Below are 25,948 nucleotides of genomic sequence, written 5' to 3'. Positions count from 1 at the left end.
TTACACTCAAACATGGTGGAGGTTCAAGGATGTTTTGGGGTTGTTTTGCTGCCTCTGGCACTGGGTGCCTTGACTGTGTGCAAGGAATCATGAAAACTGGAGACTATCAAAAAATTTTGGGTCGCAATGTAGGGCCTGGTGTCAGAAAGCTGGGTCTGGGTCAGAGGTCATGGGTGTTCCAGCAGGACAATGACCCCAAACATACCTCAAAAAGCACCAAGAAATGATTGGAGACAAAGGCGAAGGTGGAGAGTTCTGAAGTGGCCAGCAATGAGTCCGGATCTAAATCCCGTTGAAAACCTATAGAAGGATCTCAAAACTGCTGTTACAAGAAGGAACGCTTCAAATCTGAGAGACCTGGAGCAGTTTGCAAAAGAAGAGTGGTCCAAAATTCCAGCCGAGAGGTGTAAGAAGCTTGTTCATGGTTATAGGAGGTGATTGGTTTTAGTTATTTTTTTCCAAGGGTGTGCAACCAAATATTAAGTTGAGGGTGTCAATAATATTGTCTGGCCCATTTTTTGAGTTTTGTGTGAAATTATGCCAATTTTGTCTTTTTTCTTCAGATTTTTTGTGTTGCTCCAATGCACATAAAGGCAATAAACACATGGATACCAAAAACATTTGTAATTGCAACCATTTCTGTGAGAAATGGTGTATTTTCTGGAAAAAATTCCAGGGGTGCCAATACTTTCGTCCATGACTGTAGGTATAAAAAAAATTGCTAGTCTGCACAGTCACTCCAGGAACTTTACACTAGAATCGGATCAGTACTCGGTATCAGCCAAAGAAAATATATCTTTTAACTGCACAAATATGTTGGTGACACTTGGAAAAGTGGGGAAATTGTGACGAGAAGGGGCTCGTCTTCCCACTTTTGCAAAAGTCGTCAATTAATTTGGACGATTCACACAGTGTGCAGGAGTTTGCCTGCAATGTTTGACATTTTAAAAACAATAAAATGCCCAATATTGTGTGTCTAGGACTTCTACTTTTGTTGCCATGATATCAGTGGAGTTTAACTAATAATAGAAACGCTCCACCACTGAATACTTTAACTGATTATGAGCATTTTGCCGTCAGTGTTTTATATATTGTCACACAGAGAGCAGAAAATGCCTGTGGCTCCTACCGCCAACCACTAGATGTCAGTAAAGGTGTGTTCAGGTCATCCACTCCAACAAACGACACAACAAATCTCTTATTTCTATATAATTTAATTTCAAAAATAAATCTTTTTTAATATCTCTTCTCCCACAATAATGTCAAAAACATGAATGGATTTCTGTAAACAAATAAGACTTAAATACACTCTATCATTTCTTCTAAAATCTCTGTCAAAGCTTTAATGTTACAGCAGAGAGCTCAGCATCCTCATAGACTCACAATGAAACAAGAATCCCTTTAACTTTGCCTCAGTATTCCCATTATTTACAGAGTATATTGAATTAATCACATTTTACAATGAAGGTTGGGACACTTTCAGGAGAAAATTGACACTTAAAGATCCTGATCAATTTCAGGAAGTTCATCCCAGATCAGTGGGAAATGATCAGAAAAGTATGTGTGCATTTAATTCTGTATTTAGAACCTTTAAAGCAGTGGGGCTCAGCTGGGGGGTCAGTGGGTTGCAAAAGTGTGCCTGGAAAAAAATTTGATTGTGTGCTTTAAAAGGTAAGTTCAGGAACTTTTAGGTGATTTTCAAGGATTTCTGTTTCATAGTTTTTAAAGGATGCCTGTGTCTCCAAGAGTTTTTGAATTCCTCACGTGTTTCGAGTCTTTCTACCCCAGAGTGCTCTTGTTTTCTGTCTTTGTGTTTTTGAGGATTCATCTGTGTCTGTTCACAGTTTCTTCTTCTGTTTCCTGCAGAAAATCTCCCATCATGCCTCAGCAGAAACCTCCCTTTAGTCATCCGTCGTGGTCCTGCACGGCTCTGCAGGTCAAAAGCGAGGGACAGGTTTTGGTTTTATTAAAATGTCTTCCTGTGTTACCTGTCTCCTGTCCTCACCTGTCGTCCCGAGCCATGCCCAGTGGGTGGAGGCGCCTGGCGTCCAGCAGCATCCCACCAAGCCAGTGTAAAATTCGGGCATACCAGTGGACCCCGTCCCCGCTGCTCCCCGTGGATCCAGTCCAGCTGTTGATGAGGCGGAGCGGGGAGAAGGCCCAGTGGGCCACAGAGTGCTGATCCAGCACAGCGTAGCAGGACACCACCACCCCGTCCACCACCAGCGTCCCATGCTGGGTAAGCGGTGCAAACACACCCCTTCCTGCCCTCATGCTGATTTGAGTGATCTGGGACAGACGGCTCTGTCCTGTTTCACCCTGCGACACCAGCACGCACTGTCCCGGACGGGCGTCACTGGCGTACACAGTCCTGAGGGCCACCCGAGCAGGCACCGCCCCCTCTGAGCAGTTCCCCTCTGTCACAAACAGCAGGTGGGCAGCGGTGAGCGAGAGGTGGGCGCCGGCTGCTGTCTGCAGGGTGTAGAAGAGCTTCCAGGTCATGGGGTCACGGTCCAGGAAGGTCAGGACTTCAGTGAACACCAGCTCCCCCCCACCGCCGCCCGCCGAGGCCAGGACTCGCTCACCGGGGCGCAGGTCGCTCATGGACTTGTTACCACCGCCCTCTAATGTGACCAAGGCCTCGCCAGGGAAACAACCGCCAGACTTCGCCGCCACCGAGTGATCTGAGGAGAGAGGGAGAGAGAGAGGTTATTTAATATTAAGATGAACTTTGACACTCATAGTTCAGGTGGAAAGAGTCATAGAACTGCTTTAAATTCTACATATGTTATAAACATGCATGGTGACGACTCTCTACAGGGCTGGATTTAGTCTTGACAGAGACTCTGGGGGCCGGACTTTCAAATAAACCAAAACAAAACAAAACAAAATAAATATTTTGGCCTAATTAACGTATTATTGTATTTGTATTTTCTTCCAAAACGCAGAACATTTTCAGGCATTAACAGTGAGATCCAGCCCTATGATCTATAATGCAGCAGGCCATAAGGAGATAAAACTGTCTGGGTCCCTGCAAATCCCAGAGATGGGACCCACCCCAGTTATGATTTAGCACCAGTATTAACCCTTTTTGACACTTTTTAACCCCTTTTCACTACTTCATTTGGCCATTTCTGCAACAATTTTTGCCACTCTTAACCCATTTTTGATCATTTTTGCCACTTCCCTGCCAATTATTCCCCCTGTGTGCCACTCTATAACCCATTTTCACTAACTTGCCAGGATATCTTTGCTATATTTTTGCCACTTTAACCCCATTTTGATACTTTTGCCTCTTAAACCTTATTTTTGCTGTTCTTTAACCCCCTTTGAACCTCTTTCCTGCATGTTTTGTCCCCTTTGTGCCACTGTTTTATCCATTTTTGCCATTTTACCACTTCCCTGTCAATCATTGCCCCTTGGTGCCACTCTTTAACCCCTTTTCCTTAATTTTCAGGGTAATTTTTGATATTATTACTACTTTAAACCCATTTTGACACTTTTTGCCTCTTTAACCTTATTTTGGTGTGCTTTAACCCCCTTTGAACCATTTTTCCTTCCTTTTTTGACCCCTTTGTGCCACTGTTTGCCCATTTGTGCTACTCTTTAACCCCTTTTTCCTAATTTATCAGGCTATTTTACTATATTTTTGTCACTTTTAACCAATTTTTGCCACCTTTTGCCCATTTAACCACTTTTTTTGCCTTTTTCCTGCCAATTATTCTCCCTTTCTGCCACTTTTTAACCCCTTTTCACTACTTCATTCAGCCATTTATGCAACAGTTTTTGCCACTCTTAACCCATTCTTGATCCTTTTTTGGCATCTTTTGCCACTTCCCTGCCAACTATTGCCCCTGTGTGCCACTCTATAGCTCCTTTGCACTACTTTGATAGGTTATTTTTTGCTATATCTGCCACTATTATCCCATTTTTGCCACTTTTTGCCACTCTTTAACCCCTTTTCACTAATTTGCCAGGGTATTTTTTTGCTATATTTTGGCACTTTAACCTAATTTTTGCTGTTCAACCCCTTTTGAACCAATTATCCTGCATGTTTTGTCCCCTTTGTGCCACTGTTTTATCCATGTTTTACTCCTTTCCCTAATTTGTCAGGCTATTTTTGCTATCTTTTTGTCACTTTTAACCAATTTTGCCACCTTTGCAACTCTTTAACCCATTTTCACTAATTTTCCAGGCTATTTTTGCAATTTTTTTGCCACTTTCAACCCATTTTGATACTTTTTGAGTGTTTAGCCTAATTTTTGCTGTTCATTAACCCATTTTAACCACTATTTCTGCATGTTTTACCCTTTTGTGCCACTCTTTTATCCTTTTTTGCCACTTTTGAACCCTTTTTCACCACTTTATCTGGACATTTTTACAGCATTTCCACAAGTTTTAACCCATTTTTAACAGTTTCTTTCTAAATATTTACTAATAATGGCTGACAAGTGAATTTCTGTAAAAATAATTTAAAAAAGAATCAGATCAGATGTTAAGTCATTCTAAAACTATTTCAATATTAATTGTTTTGGGGTGGAGTTTACAGCTGCATACATTTAAAACCAAAAGATATTCTTAAAACCACAACATCTTCTCTTCTTGAATTTAATAATCTTCTGCGGGCCGGACAGGATGCTTTTGGGGTCTTGATATGGCCCTCAGGCCACCAGTTGATAATCAGTGCTCTTGGAGAGGGTGTATAGGGGGTGATTCCCCTACTGTTGCACTGATGTTTAAAAAAACAGCATAAGCTATTATGGTTATGGTAGGTAAACATGATAAAATGGCCTCTTAGTTTCCCTGTAAATGGACAAAATCAGACTGTGTCCTCTTTAGTGTTGTCTAAGGGGCCAAAATATGATAAAGTGCCCTCTAAGTGGACTAAGTGCCTCTGTGGTGCCCATAAAAGGGACAAAAACACAGCGATGCCATCTGATGCATGTCAAACATTCGGCCCCATTAGTTTCTGTGAACAAACCCACACTGGTGGCGGTCAGTAGGCCGGCTCTCGCCTCAGGTATCAAGCACCTGCCCAGCAGTGAGCTGGGGAGTCTGTGTTTTGGGTTTTAGAGCACTTTAGCCTTCTAAATTGCTCTCTAGGTCAGTGGTTCCCCAGCTGGGGTCCGAGCACCCCTGAGGGGGGCGCCAAAGATCTCAGGGAGGGCGCACTACCCTGTGTGCTCTGGCATTGTCAAAATTATATGTACAAATATATTTTAAAAACCAAAATTTGAAACATTATTGATTAGGGCCAACCTAATAGTTGATAAAATAAGAGAATTTGTTCATTTTTGTGCAATAAAGTTGACATTTTTAGGATTGTTTTCTGCTCCGCTCTTATCTCACCATACTGAGAATAAAAAGTGTTTGTGTTTTAGTTAATAATTTCACTGTGTTTATTGTTCTTGAGCTTCCATACAAACGAGTTAAAGCACATAACAAATCTTTTCAGTCCTTTTGGCTAAATATTGACTTTATTTTATCCTTCAAACACAGGAGAGAACAAAGAGCAGATAAAAGCTGCTGTGCGGGGATTTCTGTGTGCGTTGGAGACAAAGCGTCCGTGCACTTGAAAGTGACACTGGAGGAGCGTCTCAAGTCTATCTGAGGATAAATATTTGGGGAGGGTAAGAAAAGCCAAGGCCAGGTGATAAGATAAGTCACCTGAAGGAGGAAGGAGTGGAGCAGGCGGGTTAATCATCTGACAGACATGGAGGGTCACATGACTGCGGGTCAACTCTAGGACGCCGAGATGTTTAAAGACGCGTATAAACGTATATTCATACAGCTTTAATAGCTCTGCAGCACTCACATGTTAATCATTGTGCACTTAGAGACTGGAATAGAAGTTTTAAATCACAATGATCACATGCTTTTTGTCTCTTTAGGTGCACCGTAGTTAAGTTACCATGGCAGGGCAGCAGCTGGATTCTACTCAGTGTAGCTTCTTCCTGCTCTCGGAATTCCTAAAGGTGCAATACGTCTATTCACACTGAAATATTCAAATTATGGCAGAATGATAAAGGAATGATATTTATGTTTTCACATTTCCTCACAGATTTCCAGCAGATTTTCAACATTTTAGTCATGTTTAGTGTTTGTTTACTAGTGATGTCTTCCTTCAGACTCATGTTTTAAGGCCCTAGCTCCATCTGTTCACCTTGACATCGGCCCATCTGGAGTCCGTTTTCATCAGGGGAGTAGTAGGGAGGAGCAGGCCCACCCACCGAACTATCCAGGCCCCTGAAACCCTCCTGAACTGTCCTTCTCCAGTTGTGATTAATTTATAATATCACTGCATGTGTGCTGGATTGGTAGCATGGATGCTAGCATCCTGGCTAACGGTTAGCTCATTTTAGAGCTGAAGAGTCAACATGTTTTTGATTCTGGTGTTGAAATTATTTATTTATGGCATTTTAAACTCCTTTATACCACTTAAAAATTGTTGCCTTTTTGTGTCTCTTTAATCATTTTTGGCATTTTTAAACCCCGCTTCAACATTTTTTTCCAACCGTTGTTTCTCCTTTTTTTGCATTTTGAAACCTATTTGCCACTATTAGCCAATTTTGTCTCTTCTTACCCAGTTTTGCCAGTCTTTAACCCCTTTTCACCACTCTTAACCTGTTTCCACCATCTGTGCAACCACTTGAACCCATTCTGCTTTTTGTAACCCATTTCTGCCCTTTTGACCCACTTTTAAAGCGCTTTTCACCATCTTTGCAACCATTTGGCTCCTTTTTTTTTTGGCATTTTGCCTTTTCAACACTTTTCACCTAATTTTAACTCTTTAACTCATTTTTGCTACTTTTTGCTTATTTTTCCCTTTTTTTCTCATGTTAGACATTTTCCACTCATTTTGCCCTTTTTTATTTATTCAGTGTATTTAATTTTAACCAGGACTACCTCATGGAGATCAGTAATCTCATTACAAGGGTGTCCTGGCCAAGAAGGGCAGCAGCACAATGAACATTTTCATTTGCATTTGTGTTTTTGTAACAGGTTTTTGCCATTAATAACACATTTTGACTTACTTTAAACTCATTTATACCACTTTAACCCCTCTTCACCATTTTTCAACCTTTTTGCATTTGTGTAACCCATTTCTGCCCAACTTGATGCCTTTTCACCGTCTGTTTTGCCCCTTTTGGCACACTTTAACCCCTCTTCACCAGTTTTTCCAACCATTTTGCCCCCTTTTTGCATTTTGTTAACCTGTTTTTGCCAATCTTTTTTGCAACTTATGGCCACTTTTTTATCCCCTATTGACAATTTTGCACGCATTTTGCCCTTTTTTTTACATTTTTATAAGCTGTTTTTGCCTCTGTTTTACCCATTTATGCAAATGTTTTCACCACTTTTTCTGCCATTTTTTCAACCTTTAACCCATTTTTTAGATTTTTTACTTATTTTCCTTTTCCCTTTTCCCTAGAGTTGTCTCATTTTTTTCTGCTTTATTTTCTGGCATGCTCACATTTGTGCACATCATGGCTTATGTCTGTGGTCTGGCTCTACTTTCCAAATAGTTTAGTTCAGTGTGCCCATCCACATGATTAATTAATATTTAGTATTTCTTTTTTAAGAAGAGGTGTTTACATCTTGATAAGGACTATATTTTACTACAGCATTAATAAATAAAATTAAGTTGTTGTTTTTTTTTAACTTTGATAACAGTGATTATTATTCAGGTTAATAATAAAACATGGCTATCACAGCTTCATTTTACCATGATTTTACCGAACTGAATGGGCCCCCAGATTGTCTGGGCCCCCAGTAAGCTCTCCCCTTTATTCCCCCTTATGGGCATCCTTTGGTAGGAGTTAGGTGTTGAGAGGATAGAGCAGGGGAAACAGGCAAATTATCATAAATAAATCCATGAATCTGTTTGTTTGAGCACATAAAGTCCATTATCTGCAGGGTCCTGCAGCTCTGCTGCCCCCTAGTGGTGATTTCTCCTGCTGATGAGAAAGTACCTGTCAGTCTTTATCAGCCTTTTTGAGACGATTTTAGGACTTTTGCCACATCTTTTCCCAGCAGGGTGGATTCAACATTCTTAGAGAACATTTTCATTGTCTTTCAGAGGATTTTTAAGGAGAAAATAAAAGGAGAAATCAAAAACATAAAAAGAAAAATACCAACTTGATTGGTTGCCCTTCTGATCAAGTCAAGGACTGGGCCCTCGCAACCCGATCTGGGAGGGAAGGAGAGAGGAAAAAAGGAGGGAAGGAGAGAGGAAACAAGGAGGGAAAGGAAGAATAAAGAAGAAAGAAAAAGAAAGGGAAATCTCAGTTACCACTCAGTGTAAAATGTGTAAAGTGGGTGTTTAATTTCTGATTCATTTTAACATGAGTGTGTGACTTTCAGCACATCTGTGTGTCCGTTTCAGGGTGACACGTGTGTGCCACTTTTCATGCTAGCTGCACATTGAAAACACACAATGCTGAATATGTTGAACCTTCATGTGAATATGTGCTCTTCTGGGAAGCGTCTGCAGACTTCAGCAGCTGATAAGAGAAATACAGTCAGTGTCCAATCATCATATCTGACTTTGGACCCGTCCCGACCCCCTTCACCCTTTAACTAAGCCCTCCACCTTTGCTTTGCATGGTCACGTCTAGAGGTAGGACGTCCTGATTCTCATTGGAACAGCGTGGTAAAGGGAAGCACTAAAGCTACATGGCCATATAAATGGAGAATTTCCAGAGGCTTGCCTCCCTGAATACCTTGCAAATCATCAGGAAGATGGAAATAAGTGCACAAAGGCAAGAGATTTCTGTGTTAGCAAGATGTGAAAGTTACAGCAACCATTGCATTTTCTAAATTTGATGGTGCTTCAATGCATGATGGTTATTTTATTATTTAATATGATAAAGAGTCACCTTACTGCATTTCTGCTTTCTCAAGCTGCATAAAACCACATGAGAAACTTGTTTTTCTGACTTTTTTGTCTTGTAGATGTCTTTAAAACTACAGTACCGATGATCTGCAGCTAGAGTTGCATTTAGAAGAAGGTTAGATCATTAAAAAGGCTTCACAGTTGGAAAAAGGAAGCAAAAAATGGTCTTGGCTGCAGAATTTAAGTAAAGTGTATACAGAATTTACACATTTGAAGTGTAACTATCCACATAGTCTAGTCTCAGCCTCTTCAGCACTTCTCTCTATCATTTAATCCATTTTTCTCTTGCATTTCATCCTATTTTGCACAAAAGATTCAAACAGGAGTTTGTGCCCATCCAAAACAAGCAGAGCTGCAAATGTGAGTCCATAGAGCTCTCCCTTTGGTGCAGAAATGAGCCTAACTTTAATTTCCTCCACCTTGCTCCGTACCTTTTCCTTTCACTGTATAAACACTTTCTGTCTGGTGTACTTCTAGTGTCAGAGGTCCTACCAGTCTTTAATATATCCCCTTTTGATATAATCAGCTCCATTAAATGCTTGAGTCTGCTGCTTCTTCATAAGGAAAGCAAAAAAAAGCCACAAACAATTTTCAAATGCAACATTTTTGATTTAGCCCTGACCCGAGGAAACATGGGGTGAGTGGCAGCTGAGACAGAAGACAAAGGTAAATATAAAAGAGTTAGCAAGCAAGAAGGCTGTTAGTCACCAGGTATGAAAGAGGTGAACAAATGTTAGACAGAAAAGAGGGAGCAGCAGGTCCTGTCTGTAGCAGACGTCAGGTTTTTAATCTTTACAACAATGAATTCAACATTTTTGACTTCTTTAGTCCCTGCATGTGCAAAAACGTCTTTGCAGTTTGGTTTAATCTTGCAAAGCTTCTCATTAAAGTTGCCGGGAGTAAGGTTAGAAAGATTAGTAAACATGAAGCTGAACCTTAGTGCCATCAGAGTCTACTTGAGGTAAATCTTTAGATGTTTTCTGACTGCATGTTGATGAATAAGGCAGGCTACACATTAGATGATTAAGCTCAGATTTTACATCTGTTCTTGGGCCTGAATTCAGGTCTGATTAAAGAACAAATTTAAAGTCTGATTTTAGTTCTGATATTGTAACTGGTTTTAGGTATGATTTGGGCCTGATTACAGGCCTGATTTTAGGTATTATATTCAGCCTGATTTTAGGTCTGATTTCAGGTATGATTTGGGTCTTATTTTAGGTATGATTCAGGCCTGATACAGGTCTGATTTTAGGTCTGATTTGGGGTCTGATTTCAGGTCTGATTTTGGGTTTTATTTTCGGCCTGATTTTAGGTCTGATTTTGGGTCTGATTTGGGCCTGATTTCAAGTCTAATTTGGGCCTGATTTTAGGTCTGATTTGAGTTTGATTTTGGGGCTGATTGCAGGTCTGATTTTATGTGTGATTCGGGCCTAATTTTAGGTCTTTTATTTGGCCTGAATTCAGGTCTGATTTTGGGTCTTATATACAGCCTGATTTTAAATCTGATTTTGCAACTGATTTGGGCCTGATTTCAGGTCTGATTCGGGCCTGATTCTATGTCTGATTTGGGCCTGATTACAATCCTGATTTTAGGTGTTATTATATTTTGTTATTATATATATTTGGCCTAAGTTTAGGTCCGATTTAGGTCTGATTTTAGGCATGATTTGGGCCTGATACAGGTCTGATGTGGGGCCTGATTTAAGGTCTGATTTTGGCCTGATTGCAGATCTGATTTGGGTTTCGTTTAAGATCTGATTTTCAGCCTGATTTCAGGTTTTAATTTAGGTCTGATTTCAGGTCCAATTTTGGCCTGGTTTTAGGTCTGATTTTGGGCCTTATTTCACATCTGATTTTAGGTTCAATTTTGGATCTGATTTTAGCTCTGATTTTTGGCCTGATTTTAGGTGTGACTGGCCCCCTTCTCCATGATCAGGGAGCTGTGGTTGGACAGCTCCCTGATCCTTTACTCATTAATATCAAACATGTTTTAAATTTCTGATGCCAGTTTGGTCTTCCTCTAAAGGAATACCTGTGGTTGCAAATGAGTGCACGGGATCACAAACCGGATGTTAACCAGATGGATTAACACAAGTGTGCCTGCAGCCAAATGGATGACTAAAAAAAGGAGGCCAGTTTTTTTTTATTGTGCAAAAAAAAGTACACCAGGATAGCCAGCTGGTGACGACAATCATCCTCAATTTTTGTTTTTCTTCACGTTTGATCTCAAAAGTTTCTGTGAGCTTTCAGCTCAGTGAAATCTCCACTGTGAATGTTACAACAAACAGCAGGTGCGTGGTCTCATGTCTAGGGTGTACATTCAGGGGTTATAATGGATTATATAGGATTATATAAAGTATGACACACTTATAGGGTTAATATGTGTAATATTTAAAAATCCCACGTGTAGCCTGGTGAAGTCAGTTAGTAAAATCCTGGGGCCTTTACCTTGACCTGAAGAACAGAAAGTCTGCATGCTCAACCAAAACAAAAAAACACATGCTGTCTTTTCTGGCTCCGCCCCCTCTCACCTGACTTGACGCTGCAGTGGATGTGGGCCTTGGACTCGTAGTAGACCCAGTCAAACCCGGCTTCCACCGCTAAACGGGCCAGCATGGCGTACTTGTTCCTGTCCCTGTCCGAGGTGGTGATGTCCACCGCCCGGCCCTCGTAGTGCAGAGATTCCTCCGAGTGATGGCCGTCTTCATCCCAGCCCTCGGTGACCCTCAGCCGGACCCCAGGCCACAGATTCATAACCGAGATGGCCAGAGAGTTCAGCTTATCTTTGCAGCGCTGCAGACAAAAAAACACAGAACAGTTATACATCATGTGCTTTTCAACAACACCTCTATAAGGAGCGTCCAGGGACAGCTTAGGGCCGAGCCGGACACAGAAGGAGCAAACTGTGAGCCTAAATCCTCAGAGGGTGTTCTGGGGTAGATTTTTAAACAGAATTTGTTTTGAGCAGGCAAGACCAGCAGGTGAATCTGTGACTGAGTCAGAGCACTACAACACTTTTAGAAACACAGAGCGGATATTTCGACTGATTTTAGAGTTTTAGGTGAGGTAAAAGAACCAAAATAACTGATCCAAATGTCCTACTTTTTTGCAGCCATGTGGTCAATTGACATTTTCTGCTCAATTAAAGGTCCAAATATGAATCTCTTGCACTCCATAAATGCTTCAATTAAGGTTGTTGGTTTTATCCTGCTTGAGTGACAGGCCAAATAAAGTAAATCCACAGTCACTAAAGTCTCATTAAATCAGGACTGCAGGTCTGCAGGACGTCTTGTCATTTCCCAGCAGCCTCTGAAAGCGTCTCAGTGATGCAGCCTTTCATGAATCTCAGCCTATTAAGAGTGAAAAGTGGGATTAAACTCTATAAGCGTCTTTTTCCATGTTGGCTGTGATAAGAATAGCTCGTGGCTCGGTGGCCACAGTTGCCTTTTCACAGTGTTCACTGTGAATTTTAACGTCTTATGTTTTCTCTCTGCGGTCGCTGCAACGAGCTGGACTCCATAAATCAGACGATACATTTGGTTGGTTTTCCTTTCAAGGTATACGGATCGACGGGGGTTTGTGTAGCGGCGGTTTGAGCACTAAAAACCGCTGGCTGCACAAACATTGGACGCGCAGGCTTACAACATGCGCTTATGCACGCTTTAACGCTGCAAAAAAATGTCCTTTGACGGCTCAGGTAGTCTCGCGTGGCGTCTAAATGTCGTGTTTTCTTCTGATGAGGGGAGAACCTGTTGATTCCAATGATTTTAGTTTGTTCTGAGGATGCTCTGAATGGTCACCGATGGTGCGTCTGTGCGCCATTTTGGATACTTTTACGCATCACGTGGAGAGAACTCCCCGAGAAGAAGAGGCTTAGATAAATGCATTTCCCGCGTTTTGATACATCTTAGAGGGAAAATATAGTGCCGAATAAAAGGTGCAGAGTGACACTTTTTACAGCGTGGTTTTCGCTCCTGAACAGACGCGTCTGTATGCAGCACGGAGCGCCCAGGAAAAAGCGAATAAAAAATAAAGAGGCGAAAGAAAAAAAAAGTGTATAATTAAGGCTTCAACACAAGTGAAGTGGGCTATTTCTGCACATATGCGCTGCGAAAACAAACAAAAAGTAACACGGAATAGTTTAAGACAAACAGCAGGCTGTCTGCTGTGGCTTGGAGCTCATAAATTGTGCGCAGGTCAGCGGCTGGAGCTGCACACTGTAAGAAAAGTCATCAGCCGAAAAGATGACTGAACTTTTCTTTGATTAAGCAAGCCAAAGGCAGCTGATTTCATCTTTATTCCTCACTAAAATGATGGAGTAAGGATGGGCAACATCGTGAGAAAATAGATAAAAAGTGTCAGGGATGGGCAATGTGGACCAAAACCAAAGCAGTCAGGCTCTCCTTTTAAATCACCAAAAACTGCACACAAAAAAGATTTGTTTTGGGTCTTTTTTTCCCCAGACTTGATTGTTTACATGGGGCGCACCCCAACCACTAGGCCATCTGCGCCCCCATCAGTCATATTTTTACCATACAAGAGAGAAAGAGCGCCATCTAAACTGCACAAATATACTATGCAATATCTCATTACTATAATTGGGGGTGCGTCTGTGTGTCTGTGTTGATTTGCACGCCACACCATTGCTCCAATTGACCTCGATTCTTCTCAGGAGAATTCTTTGGTGTACTGGTTCAAAAATGGTGCCATAAAAACAAATCACAAATGTGTACAGATTGTCAGTAAAATCCTAAATTGTTATGAAACAACTGTGGAATGTTATTGCAGCTTAGTACCAACAGAGGGCATCAGAGTAAGATGCAAAGTGTGGGTGATCATGTGGGAACGCTGGTGCAGGACTGTGACTTTGGTAATTTGTTTGAGCTGTGGCATGATTGAAGGCAGAATACAGCGGAGGCTGCGGTGAGAGGGCGGACTGACTTTGGAAAAAACACTCCAGTTTGCATGAGCTACGGAGTTGGCAAACAGAGACACAGTGGATTTACATGGCATGATAGAACCTCTTAAATGGAACAGAGTGGCAGGGTCAGTGTACAGGGTCAGCGACACACAAACAAAGCCCAGGGTGCATATTAGAAAATGCTACAAATGCGGTGGAGAAAACCACCTGCAGGTTTACCAATGAAAAATGACACCACCGTGGAAAAGTGGGGCACATAAAAGCATGCAGAAATCAGAGGGTAAAGAAAGTAGTATACATAGAGCTGATTTCCATACTGCATAGGAGATCCTAGATAAGAACCAATCAGAAAAGAGCTGAAAGTAAACAAGACAAATGTAGCATTGGAAGGAGAGGCTGTAGATTCACTATAATGTCAATAAGGGTATTTCACTAAGGCATCACTAAGATTTTAGTTACAGTGGTAATGAAAGGCTCAGGGTCCAGTCTAGGTTAGAAAAGTGCACGGAAACCATCTCTTCTGTTGAGTTCTGCACACTTTTCCAAAAATGTCAACGTATTCATGAAAATTAGACCACATTTACAAGACAACAATGCACTGAAAACTAAATCGTTTTTCATTTTAGTGAAATAAAGAAAAGCTCTGTGTCCTGACAACAACTTTTTGATAACAAGGACAGTGCATGTGGATACGTAGAGACAACACTGAGACTTTGCACTCTCGTTTGCACATCTTCTTCCTTTACAGAGTGGTGAGTTCAAAATGGTTAACACAGGTGTAGAGGCAATGAGGTGGAGTGGACAGGAAGTGAGCAGCCAGAACAGGACTCATGCCTTTGTTGATGTAGTCCATCTACTTGTGCATGGAACCATAAACAATATGTGAGAAAATTCTCTGTTCTGCCATGAAGAAGTTGCACTCTGGAACCCGATTAGAAATGTTTATTTTCAGGCATCTAAAACGGCACTGGTGTGCAAACAAAGAGCCAAAATTCAACCATGAATCACCGTTTTGAGGCAGAATTGCTGTCACGTAAACACTGCCTTACACTTGTGGTTTTCAAACTATTTTGGCACACTAAACCAACATGACCTTTTTAACACATGAAAGTATCTTTAGTTTGTATGGCTGTTGGTTGTACAAATTCCCATGGCATTCTTAGACTTGCATCAAGTCACACGGCACAACTGAGCATTGAGACACAATGTAGGATCCGCAGCCTTAAGTCCCATTTATACTCCCTTTACGTACGAAAATGTATGCGTCCTTTTCAAATGATGTTACCGTCACTGCTCATATACTTCCATGCGTCCTTTACGTTGGCATGGATGTCAACCAATACATCCACCGGGGGGGGCAGCCCAGAGTCAAAAGTTTATGACAACAACAAACTCAAAAACAAATATGGCGACTGTGGAGGAGGGATTGATAATAGGGGTGCACCGATTACAATTTTCTGGCCGATCACTGATCTTTAAAAAGCCTGACCTGCCGATTCCGATTTTGGCTGATACCAATTTTTTTTATAACTGACAGCATACACCTTCAACGTTCCATCTTATTTTATTGAATAACGTTGAACAATACCCGTGAAACAATGCAAAGTTGTTGTTTTAAATGCACATGAGGTAGTTCTCTTAAATATAAATGAAAAGTTTAAAGCATTGCTGTCCAAACTACTAAATTATATCAGTTCCTTTAGTCGTTCATTTTTCACATTTTAGTAGGTAGAGGCATATGAAACTGATCTTATCCACCGATCTTATTTACAAGGATCGGCCAATCGCCGATCTCCTAAAATTAAGGAAATCGGCGCCGATACCGGTTTTGGCCGACCGATCGGTGCACCCCTAATTGATAATGTACCTCTTGCATAAAAGACAAAAACGAAGGCAGCGTTTCTAACCAACTTGCACAACTTTTCCTCAGAAAGTTCCGCCATTGTTATTCCTTCTTCGTGTCTCACTAGAGTTATGTATCGGGTAGTGACAGCAACACTGCCCCCACGGTTTCGGGGGGTACTGCTGCTCGGTAAGCTTTACGAAAACGTACAGAAATATGGACAAAATGAACGCAGAGCACAGACAGAAGGCTCCATCCGGATCCGGATCCGTATTTAACGTTGAGCATAAATGGGTCTTTAGACCATGTGTAATCTTTGATCAGTACTGTCGCTCCAGGACTTCTATTTTTGCTGCCATCAACCAGAGTTACATATCTGATTTTCTTGTCTGATAAACATTTCAGTATAAACAATACTGTCTTAACTTTTACAGCATTCAAAAAATCAATAAAACGTCAAAACTCCACATTTTTCCAGCCCTAGAAGGAGTCCAGTAGAAGCAGATTTGCACCCATGAATACTGGTTTTCCTCGCTTTTAAGCTGGATCGTGCACTTTTGCTTCTCTAAGCCCAGCAGCAGTGTCTCTGTCTCTCGTGGATATTTCTTGCAGCGCGCTCAGAGGTGACAGCTCCAGGCTGCAGCGCGCTCTGTGCGCTCTCACTCCCCACGTGGGTCTGTGGACATAAGACTGCCGCTCAGAGAGGAAGCCCGCGGTCACCAGAGCCAGATATAAATACTTTATTCCTGGGGAAATTGGGAGTCAAATAAATTCCACCCGGGGCCACATCAATGAGGGTGTCGTAAAAATTTCTGACAGTCCAAAAGGCGACTGTTAACTCTGAGCAGTGGGGCTAAAAACGAAAACGGTAAACATGAGTACACGCTTGACCCGAGCTTTAACCAAATACGACTTTTGGCTGTTTTTCCACCAAAAAACATGATGTAAAACAGAGGACAGAGTGTTTTAATTAAGAGCCACCGCTTTTCCAGACATTTTTAGACGCGGGGTTGCCCTCTTTTACGCACACAGTGAACCTCTGAAAGTTCATGGAGAGCCGTGATTCACGCAGCTCACCTACACAATCCACAAACTCGCTCCTCTGTGTCAACAGCTCCGAGGATCCACGATCCACTCAAAGAAGAGTGGTGCAAACAGGTTTGGCTATCAGCTCTGCAGAGAGCGAGAAAATCATCCAGACTGGTTTCATTTGAGAGCAAAATGAAGATTTATAGGGCTGGGCAACACGGACCAAAAATCATACCCAAATATTTCGGATACGTATGGAATTCTTCTGGATGTCTTGAGACCGGAATGATAAACTGGGACATAATCCCAGTAAAAATCAAACCATAATGATACCTGTTTGATATTACAGCAACAAAACTACAAATATTGGGCAATTTCTCGTTTATTGACCATCAAAACTAGCAGATAAACTTCTACAAATTGTCTAAATTGCACAATGTATCGGCTAAACTCCAGAACAGAATCAAAGAAAATTTCCTAGTGAATTTAGACAGGGTGACGTTGGCAACATTCTCCGTGCTCTGAAATACAATGCATTTAAAAAAAATCAGATCTCCATTATTAAAGAAAAAATGGTGCAATCAAAAAGAACAGAAACTTCAGGATCTAGCAAAAGTGAGTCTAATTGCACAAACACGTTGGCAACATTTGGAAAATTGGGTGAAAGTGGCGAGAAGCAAAAGCAGATTTCACAACATTTTTGAGAAATGGGTGGAAAAGCACATTTTTTTCAAATGTTGCCAACAAAAATCTGAAAACAAAAAATTGCCCATTATTGTGCGTATGTTGGAATTTATTTTTGTTTCTGTGGTATCAGACTAGAAAAAACTGCAGACATATTTCAACACTTTGTCGTAATTGCACAAAGCATTGGCCACATAGAAGAGAATTGAAGGAAATATATTTGTGCAATTTACAGTGTTGCACTGGCAACATTTCTGTATCCTGAGGTTGACAACATCTTCCTAACTCTTAAACACATTGCATTTTCAAAATGATCAGCTCTCCATTATTTCATAATTCAGTAGAATCAACAAGAAAAGAAACTTTAAGATCTACAGTCATGTATTTAACCGGACATTACTTTCTAATTGCACAAATTCATTGGCGACAATGGATAATTGAGCAAAACGTGACACAGAAAAAAAGCCAATTCCACCAACTTAGTCTAAACTCCACAAGGTTTGAATTAAGAATAAAAATTTTCATAGATAGCTGGAGGTGGTGAGTTCTTTGCTGTTTATTTTAATATGTTTCCAACTTATCTGTGCAACTAAGACAAAAACAGGAGTTTGTCATTTATTTTAATTTTAAAAAAAGCCCAATTTGGGGATTGTTGGACTTCTATTTTTGTGTGTATTATTTATGACCGGTGGTATCAAAAACTACAGAAAAGTCATGATCTACCAAAAGAGAGTCTAAATTGCACAAATATATTGGCAACATTTGGAAATTTGGTTGGAAGAGGTGACAACGGACGGCAGATCCACCCATGTTATCTAAACTTCACAAATAAGGCAGAAATTTCTGTTAAATGTGTGGAAAAGGTTATTTTTTCAAATGTTGCCAACTTCATAAAAAAATGATAAATTGCCCATTACTGTGTTTTTTCACTCTTTTTTTGTTGCTGTGGCATCAAACAGGTAAAAACTGCAGACAAACTTATACACACTATCTTAATTGCACAAAATAACTGCCAAAGTCCAGAACAGAATTGTGGGAAATATATTTGCGCAATTTACACAGTACTGCATTGGCAACATTTCTGTATTTTGAGGTTGACAACATCTTCCTTACTATTACTTACAGATCTCTAGTGTTTAAAAAATCAGTAGAATCAAAAAATACAGAAACTTCATGATCTACAGTCATAAATCTAACCGGGGATTACCGTCTAAATTGCACAAATACATTGGCAACAATGGAGAATTTACCAAAAAGTGGTAAGGAGAGAAAGCCAATACTCAGTCTAAACTCCACAAGGTTAGAGATAAGACTCACAGTTTTCCGAAAAGGTGGAGCTTTGCCATTTTTTCATATGTTGCCAATTTATTTGTGCAACTAAGACAACACACAGGAGTTTGTTGTTTATTTGGATTTAAAAATAATAAATTGCCCATTATTGGGATTGTTTGACTTCTATTTTGTGTATTATTTATGACTGATGGCATCAAAAACTGCAGAAATGTCATGATCTACCAAAAGAGAGTTTAAATTGCACAAACATGTTGGCAACATTTGGAAAATAGGGTGGAAGTGGTAAGAAGCGGAAGCAGATTCCACCCATGTCATCTAAACTCTACAAATAAGACCGACACTTTTGATAACTGGGTGGAAAAGGAAATTTTTTCAAATGTTGCCAACTTAACAAAAAAACCCAAAACAATAAATTGCCCATTGCTGTGATTTTTTTTTTTACTCTATTCTGTTTCTGTGGCATCAAACAGGTAAAAACTGCAGACAAACTGTAGACAAACATCTACACACTGTCTTAATTGCACAAAAGAATTGTAGGAAATACATTTTTGCAATTTACAGTGTTGCAGTGGCAACATTTCTGTGTATTGAGATTAACATCTTCCTTACTCTAGTTACAGATCTCCATTATTTAAGAATTCAGTGGAATCAGAAGGTACAGGCACTTCATGATCTACAGTCATAAATTTAACTGGAGATTACTGTCTAAATTGCACAAATACATTGGCAACATATAGAAAATTGAGCAAAAGTGATAAGGAGAGAAAGCCAATACTCAGCCTAAACTCCACAAGAGTTGAATTAAATAGTTGAAGTGGTGAGTTCATTGCCGTTTTTTCATGTTGCCAACTTATTTGTGCATTTAAGACTTTTACTAAATTGCCCATTACTGTGATTGTTGGACTTCTCTTTTTGTGTCTAACAGGCATCAACGCTGTTTGATTTTAACATGCGTCATAAAGACATCAGAGTCACCAAAAGAGAAAGTAAAAACAAAAATTGAAAGAAGCTGATTGACTTTTATCAGGTTCAGATTTTTGGTCAATTTTAAAAGCACCGAAACAGCTCAAATATTCAGTATATTATTTTAAATTCTCCTGAAAAATGTCACCCAAACACATCTGGGTCTGAGACTATTTTCTCTGCAGTGACGAGCCTTGAGTCAACAAGAAATGCGGAAAAAGATAACAGCGTCCACGCGTTTAAAGACTGAGCAAAGTGCACTGAAATTCCTCCTGAGTAGGCTCTTCTAGGGCTGGGGAATACATGAAGCTTTAAGATTTGACAGTATACACAGGGTACTTAAATATTGTTTATCTCAATGAGTTGATTTGATTTTAAATAGATAGCAGATCTAATGTGTAGAGTAAGAACCACAGATTTGAAATGTTTCATCTAAAGGTCAAGTTTCTTTTATTTTGAGTGAATTTAGAGACACTTCTAACCTTAGTAAAATCAAATGATGCCACATCAGCAAAAATAGAAGTCCTAGACCCCCGGTATTGGGCAAGTTTTCAACTTTAATAGTCAAAAATTGCAGGCAAACTCATGCACAATGACTAAACGGCTCAAATATGTCTGCAGCAGGTGGAAAGTTTGCGGAACTTGCAAGGAGGAAGGGTTTCACATGCTTTTTAAATGTTGCCAATGTATTTGTGCAATTTCAGTGTTTCTTTAAGTTCAAATAAAAGTGAAGATAGAGAAGTTTCTGTACTTTCTGAAACCACTGATCATTAAAATAATGAAGTTTGGCTCATTTTGAACACATGGTATTTAAAAGTTTTGGACAATCTCAATATAAGGAAATGTTGCTGATGTTTTTGCACAATGGAGACAACAAAATTGCCCATAAGAGTCTTGGACTTCTACTTTTGTTGCCATGGTATCAAACAGGTTTGATATGGTTTACTTTCATCTGATTCCAAAGTTTAGATCTCTGGGATTGTAACTATGGTTCAGTCATCTGTGCGTAAAATGGAGACGTGATTTTTGGTACAGCCCTTGATTTTACTTGTGATAAGAGCTGGTCTAAAGGCGCTACGGCAGCCGGGAGGCTTACCTGGGTCATCATGCGGTCTGCTCCAGTGTTCTCCTCATCCTTGAAGATGATGTCTGGGTTGTAGTTTGGAGTGAGCTCCTTGAAGCGCTCAGAGTTCCGGGTTATTTTCCCTTCGTACCTCCCGCTGGCTCCGAGCGTCTTCTCGGCCACGTTGGGGCTGAACTGTTTGTAAGCGAGCGGTGCCAGTTTCCTCGGTGACCGTCTCTTACCGTATCCTCTGCCCGGCCCACAGCCTTCGCTGAGCGGGGAGAGGAGGAAGGCGCACCCGGCGAGGAGCGTCACCAGCGTGTGGAGCAGCATTCCGCCCCGGGCCGGGAGGTTCCCCCCCGGCGGGTGGCCAAAGTGTCACCGCTGTATGTTTCTAGATGTTTCCCCCCCGCGTGGGTCCCTTTTGTAATCTTAGAGTGGAGTCAAAGGAGCAGGACTCACTCCAGAGTCCCTTATAGTGGCCATTCCCGGCGCGTAAAAGTGTCCCGTGCGCCGCTGGAGACGAGCTGGAGCGCCGTGAACCTGTCCTCTGGGCTGCTGACACCCTCCTGTCCCGAGCGCACGCAGAGGCTGGGGCATAAATAGGCGAGGTGAGTTTATGTTGGCAGGCAGGTTCAAAGCTGCCCCTCAGTGTCAGAGCTGTGAGAAAAAGCCTTCAGACAGACACGGAGGAGTCTGGCTGCTCGTGTTGGTCAAAGGGTGTCCCCGCAGCGGTTTGTTCTCTGTTTGCGTCCCTGTGGCGCAGAGCTGCTGGCAGCCGTGGAAATGTTAGAGATCCTACTACAGAACAGATGAGGTGAAGGAGACCGCGCCCTGCTGGACCTGCCCTCTGCTTAGGGCTGGGCGACATGGACCAAAAACAGAGGTGGGCACCCAGTCACAATTATCACAAAGCTGCTGAAGTTTCATGCCCCACATTAGGAGAGTATTACAATTATTTTTGTTCCAACTGTTTGACAATCGAACCAACACAGCAGCAGAGATCCATCCAGCAAAATATTCCAACAAAAACAGTCCTGCTACGTCGGATAGGGTCCACACGACCCAGTTTCATTTGTAGATCTGAAGTCCAACACCAAATAAACTTGTTTGTTTTTAGTGGTCAAGATTTGAAGGCAAACTCCTCTGCAGTGTCTTAATTGGCTTACATATAAACAATACTGTTGTACTGTCCCTTTATCTCATTAGAAATCATAACACATCTTAAAAACTGGACATATTGCCCAGCCTGTCTCCTCCCCTCCCCTCAGGGTGCCACAGGCCTCACAGCCGTCCTCATCTGTTTACTGTCAGCCGAGAGGACAGATAAACACCGAGCCACGAGACTGACTGGAGAGGCGCGCGCCCACTCCTGTCCTTTGGACCCTGCTCTCTGAGTTAAGACGTGTGAACAGTGGTACAGGTGCACGCCTTCAGACCTGCTTCTCCTGAACTTTCTCACCACTTCTCTGGATGATTTAGACGGGATGACATAACAGTCTGAGCTGTAGGTGAGGAACTAACAAACCTCTGAGCGACGGTCCTTCACTGCACAGGCGCCTTTAAGTGGCAGGAGACTGAGCCTCGCTCTGTCCAGGACCTCCTGGAAAACACTCAAGGACCCCTCCAGGGCCCAGAACCCCAGCTATGAAACAGAACCATAAAACTGTGAGGTCAAAACATTTAAAGATCACATCTGTATTAAGCCCTGTGATTCAGGACGTGTCCTACATTTCCCACAATCCCTTTGAACCCAGCAGAGAGTAAACATGAGTTTCATAAATGTTGCTGTAGAGACTATTTGTTGAGAAATTTCCTCTTAATTTTACATATTTAGACTAAGGGTGTCAAGATTAATTGCATTAATAGCAATTAACTACAACCTACAATTACTGCATTCATTTTTAAAATTTGAGTTAGTTAACAAAAGTTTCTCAACTGTCATGGTGAAAATGTACATTTTTTTAGGCAAACCAGATAGAAAATAAAGATAAAAGTGTTAACAACAGTTGCAAAAACAAATAAAAACGAAGACAAAATAACATAAATTAATAAAAAACGTTATACAAAAAGTTAATTACGATAATAATAATAATAAAAGTGCATTGATAAGGACAATCAAATAGATTTAAAAAACAATAAAAATAGAATAAATAAATAAATAAATAATAAAAATATAAACAATCACAAAATATAAAAGGAAAAGGAAAATGATTAATAATAAATAATTTATAAAAATAAATATAAAAATAAAAGAAAATAGTAATAATAATAAATAAAATAAAAGTAAATAAAAAATAAATATAAAAACATTTAAAAAAAGACTGCAAAGAGAGAAAAAAGGAGAGAAAAGAGGATGGAGAGGAAAAAAACACTATTAACAATGTTACTGAGACAAAAAATAAGGAAATCAAATGTGCACAATTTTTTTTTAAAAATGCGATTAAGTGCATGCTTTAATGTGCCTTTCAAAAACTTTGGTTAAGTCCTTGCAGTGTTTCTCTGCAGCCACAGTGATGTAAAATTAGTCCACCTCTGCTCCTTAATGTCACATTTCCCTTTAAAAACTCAATTTACCTGTAAAAACAGCTGTATCCAAACTGCAAGTCACTGACCTTCAGTCTAAGACAGTAGAAAATCAAAAAATGACACAAAAACAGTTTCAAATGCAAAATAGCATAGTTTAAGAATGCAGTAGAAAAGAAGCAATTAATTGCAATTTTAAAAAAGTAATCTTTTGACAGCCCTAATTAACACACACAAATATGTATCGATTTATTTTATTATTTTATTTATTCATATTTTATCTATTTTCCAAAAGTGTCATCATTATTGAGGTGTTAATTAGAAAAACAACTATAAAAACCTTCAGTGTCTGTTAAATTTGGTTTCCAAAGGTGTCATTTTATAAGTAAGAGCATTCAGCTCCCTAACCCAAACACAGCTCATTGAATATTAAGCCAAATTGCCCATCTCTGCCCTGTGAGCTTTTATTGTGAAAGGCTGCTTGAACTACACGAGCTGACTTCTGGAGCTAAGCTAGTGTAGCTCAAAATGGTTCAGTTATTTGTAGATTTGAATAAATCGGTGGATCTTTATGATCTTTAAGGTCAGGGTCAGGTATGCCAGTTTAGCATTGTGGTGTAAACCTTGGTCCTGTACTGCTCTGGCCTCCTGATGGTCTATGCCCCGTCTCTCCAGGTATCCTCCCGGTGCCCTCTCCATGAAGCACACGACTGGCCCTGGCATCTAGACCAACCCACAGGGTCACAAAGGAGTCCAGTTGGCACCTCTAGCCATCAGTCAATGACCAGGCCTCACAAGAGGTTCGTAAGACTAGGAGGACCACAAGACTGACTTTGATCCAGATGCTCATATACCAGGACTACACTGGTCAATGTACGAGTCCATATGTGTTTGGATTCTTCACTGGATTCGGCTCATGGAGGCTTTTTCAGCAGGACCGTCTTTGTTGGATTCTTATAATCAGGAGAGGACAGTAGAGCTTCTAATGGGGTGTTTGATGACTCTGAATGGTCAGAATAAGAAGAATCAGATCTTTTTATTGATGAATGGTTTAATACGGACACAAAGCAGATCTGTAAAAACATGTTGAAGGCCTGAAGGTGGACCACTAGACTTGCAGCAGGTTGTAACATTAGTGTTAACTTCTTTTTGTTTTGAGCCGTAGCAACAGTTTAACAGATAAAAGGTTGATAGTTTTGACTCTGTGCCCACCTCTACTTAAATGTACACAATCTGAGCTAATTAGGAAGAAAAATAACAATCAGGAAACTCCCTTGGAATTTATGCTGATTTCCTGGAAATTGTGGGGATCATTTCCAGGAACTTCAGAGATAAACATGATCATAAACGCATAAAAACATCTTCATTTCCAGTTAGCATGACTCAATTGTTCAGAGTTGTCTGTTACACAGAAACTCTTGAAATCCTGCAGGCAAACAGAGACTTTTCAACCTAAACTTCAATAGCATTCCCCAGATGCTGCAACACCTTGAGTCAACATCTCACCGAACTCTGAAAGAGCCGAGCAGCCGCTTTATCAACCGCCGAGCGCTCATTATTCCCCCTTCGTCTGTCTGAGAATAGGAGGAAGAAATTACTTCAAAGTGAGTCTTTAGACACAAAAACATCGGGCTAAAGCTAATCCACTGATAAATACTTCAGAATCACTGTCATTAAACACTGATATTCTTTCTGCCAATCGTCCACCTGCAATTCTAAGCCACTTTAGCTGTCCAGTAATTGTAGACCTTATGGAGGAATTTCACCACCAAGCAGTTTGAAGTAATTAATAAAAGACCAAAAAAAGCCCACTAAATTATATTTACATCTTTAATCAACAGCTTTAAAATCATGAAAACTACCCAAAACCCAGACTTTATTTTACAACCCTTATTAAAAAATTACCTTAACAGTTTAAAATTGGAAAAGTAAAATCTTAAAACCATCTAAAGAGTCCCGAATTGTCAAAGAATCCTGCGATTGAAAGCTTAAAAAAAATCAGTTATAAGATAAACCCATTCTCCATTTATCATGAAATGGTATAAAAAGCTTGTTTTTTTTGTGGTGGAGTTCTTAATAATCGTCTGTGTGTGCATCCTACTGCTCGAGATCATCTAAACAGGCCGACTTTCTTCTTCTTTGGTTTGGACGGTGGTTGGTCAGCAGCGGCAGGCTTGGTCGGCTGAGACTGTAAATGACAAAAAGGTCAATTGAAATTCTTTGAATTATTTTACATCAGAAGTCATTTATATTTCAGATTTCAGTCAGTTGTGTTTTTATCCATGAACTCATCTGCTTGTTTACTGAAGTTTTAATTCTCTAAAATTCTTCATTTAAAATTAATGTTTCAAAAGCTGTTTTTGGTTTTCAAGGAATTTACTGAATTTTAAAGCATATAAATACATTTTTGCTTATTGACAATAAACCAAAACCACGTTCAGTAAATAAAGCAGATATTTAGCAAAATAAAATGAACCAATAACACAATGCTAATATTTTTTGTATCAGCTGAATAGGCACTAATTTAGCTCCAAGAAAATGAGGATTTAGTCCTCAACACGCGGGATATTCCCAAACTTCCGGGATGCCCTGTTGTGACCCAGATTTGCGTGCTTCTGCTGCTGTTTTATTCTGTTTTTGTTGTGTCTTATCTGGTTTTTAATATTCATCCTATACAGTTTTAAATGTTATTATGTGGCTGTAATAACTACTGGAGCACCATAGCAGAAT

The 25,948-nt window shown here is 40.4% G+C and overlaps 2 protein-coding genes across 2 annotated transcripts in view; both read right to left on the bottom strand.

The window, feature by feature from the left end:
- Positions 1–1,249: 1,249 nt before the first annotated feature.
- On the bottom strand, positions 1,250–24,839 carry LOC121506110 (indian hedgehog B protein-like). The gene is made up of 5 exons (XM_041781660.1): positions 24,725–24,839; positions 23,270–24,221; positions 20,726–22,337; positions 11,428–11,689; positions 1,250–2,684 (listed from the first exon to the last, which is right to left on the bottom strand). Exons 3-5 carry the CDS (start codon positions 21,023–21,025, stop codon positions 2,002–2,004), a joined length of 1,245 nt encoding a protein of 414 aa, XP_041637594.1. The 5' UTR covers positions 21,026–22,337; positions 23,270–24,221; positions 24,725–24,839; the 3' UTR covers positions 1,250–2,001.
- nhej1 (nonhomologous end-joining factor 1) overlaps positions 24,214–25,948 on the bottom strand; it is a 25,496-nt gene continuing 23,761 nt past the window's right edge. Inside the window, exon 9 of the mRNA XM_041781662.1 lies at positions 24,214–25,406. Coding sequence (XP_041637596.1) covers positions 25,329–25,406 — 78 coding nt within the window. The 3' untranslated portion in view covers positions 24,214–25,328. The remainder of the gene's footprint in view (positions 25,407–25,948) is intronic.

Source organism: Cheilinus undulatus, linkage group 24, assembly GCF_018320785.1.
Source record: "Cheilinus undulatus linkage group 24, ASM1832078v1, whole genome shotgun sequence".
Lineage (NCBI taxonomy): Eukaryota > Metazoa > Chordata > Actinopteri > Labriformes > Labridae > Cheilinus > Cheilinus undulatus.
Note: the sequence above shows the minus strand (reverse complement) of the source record. Positions and strands in the feature narration are given on the sequence as shown.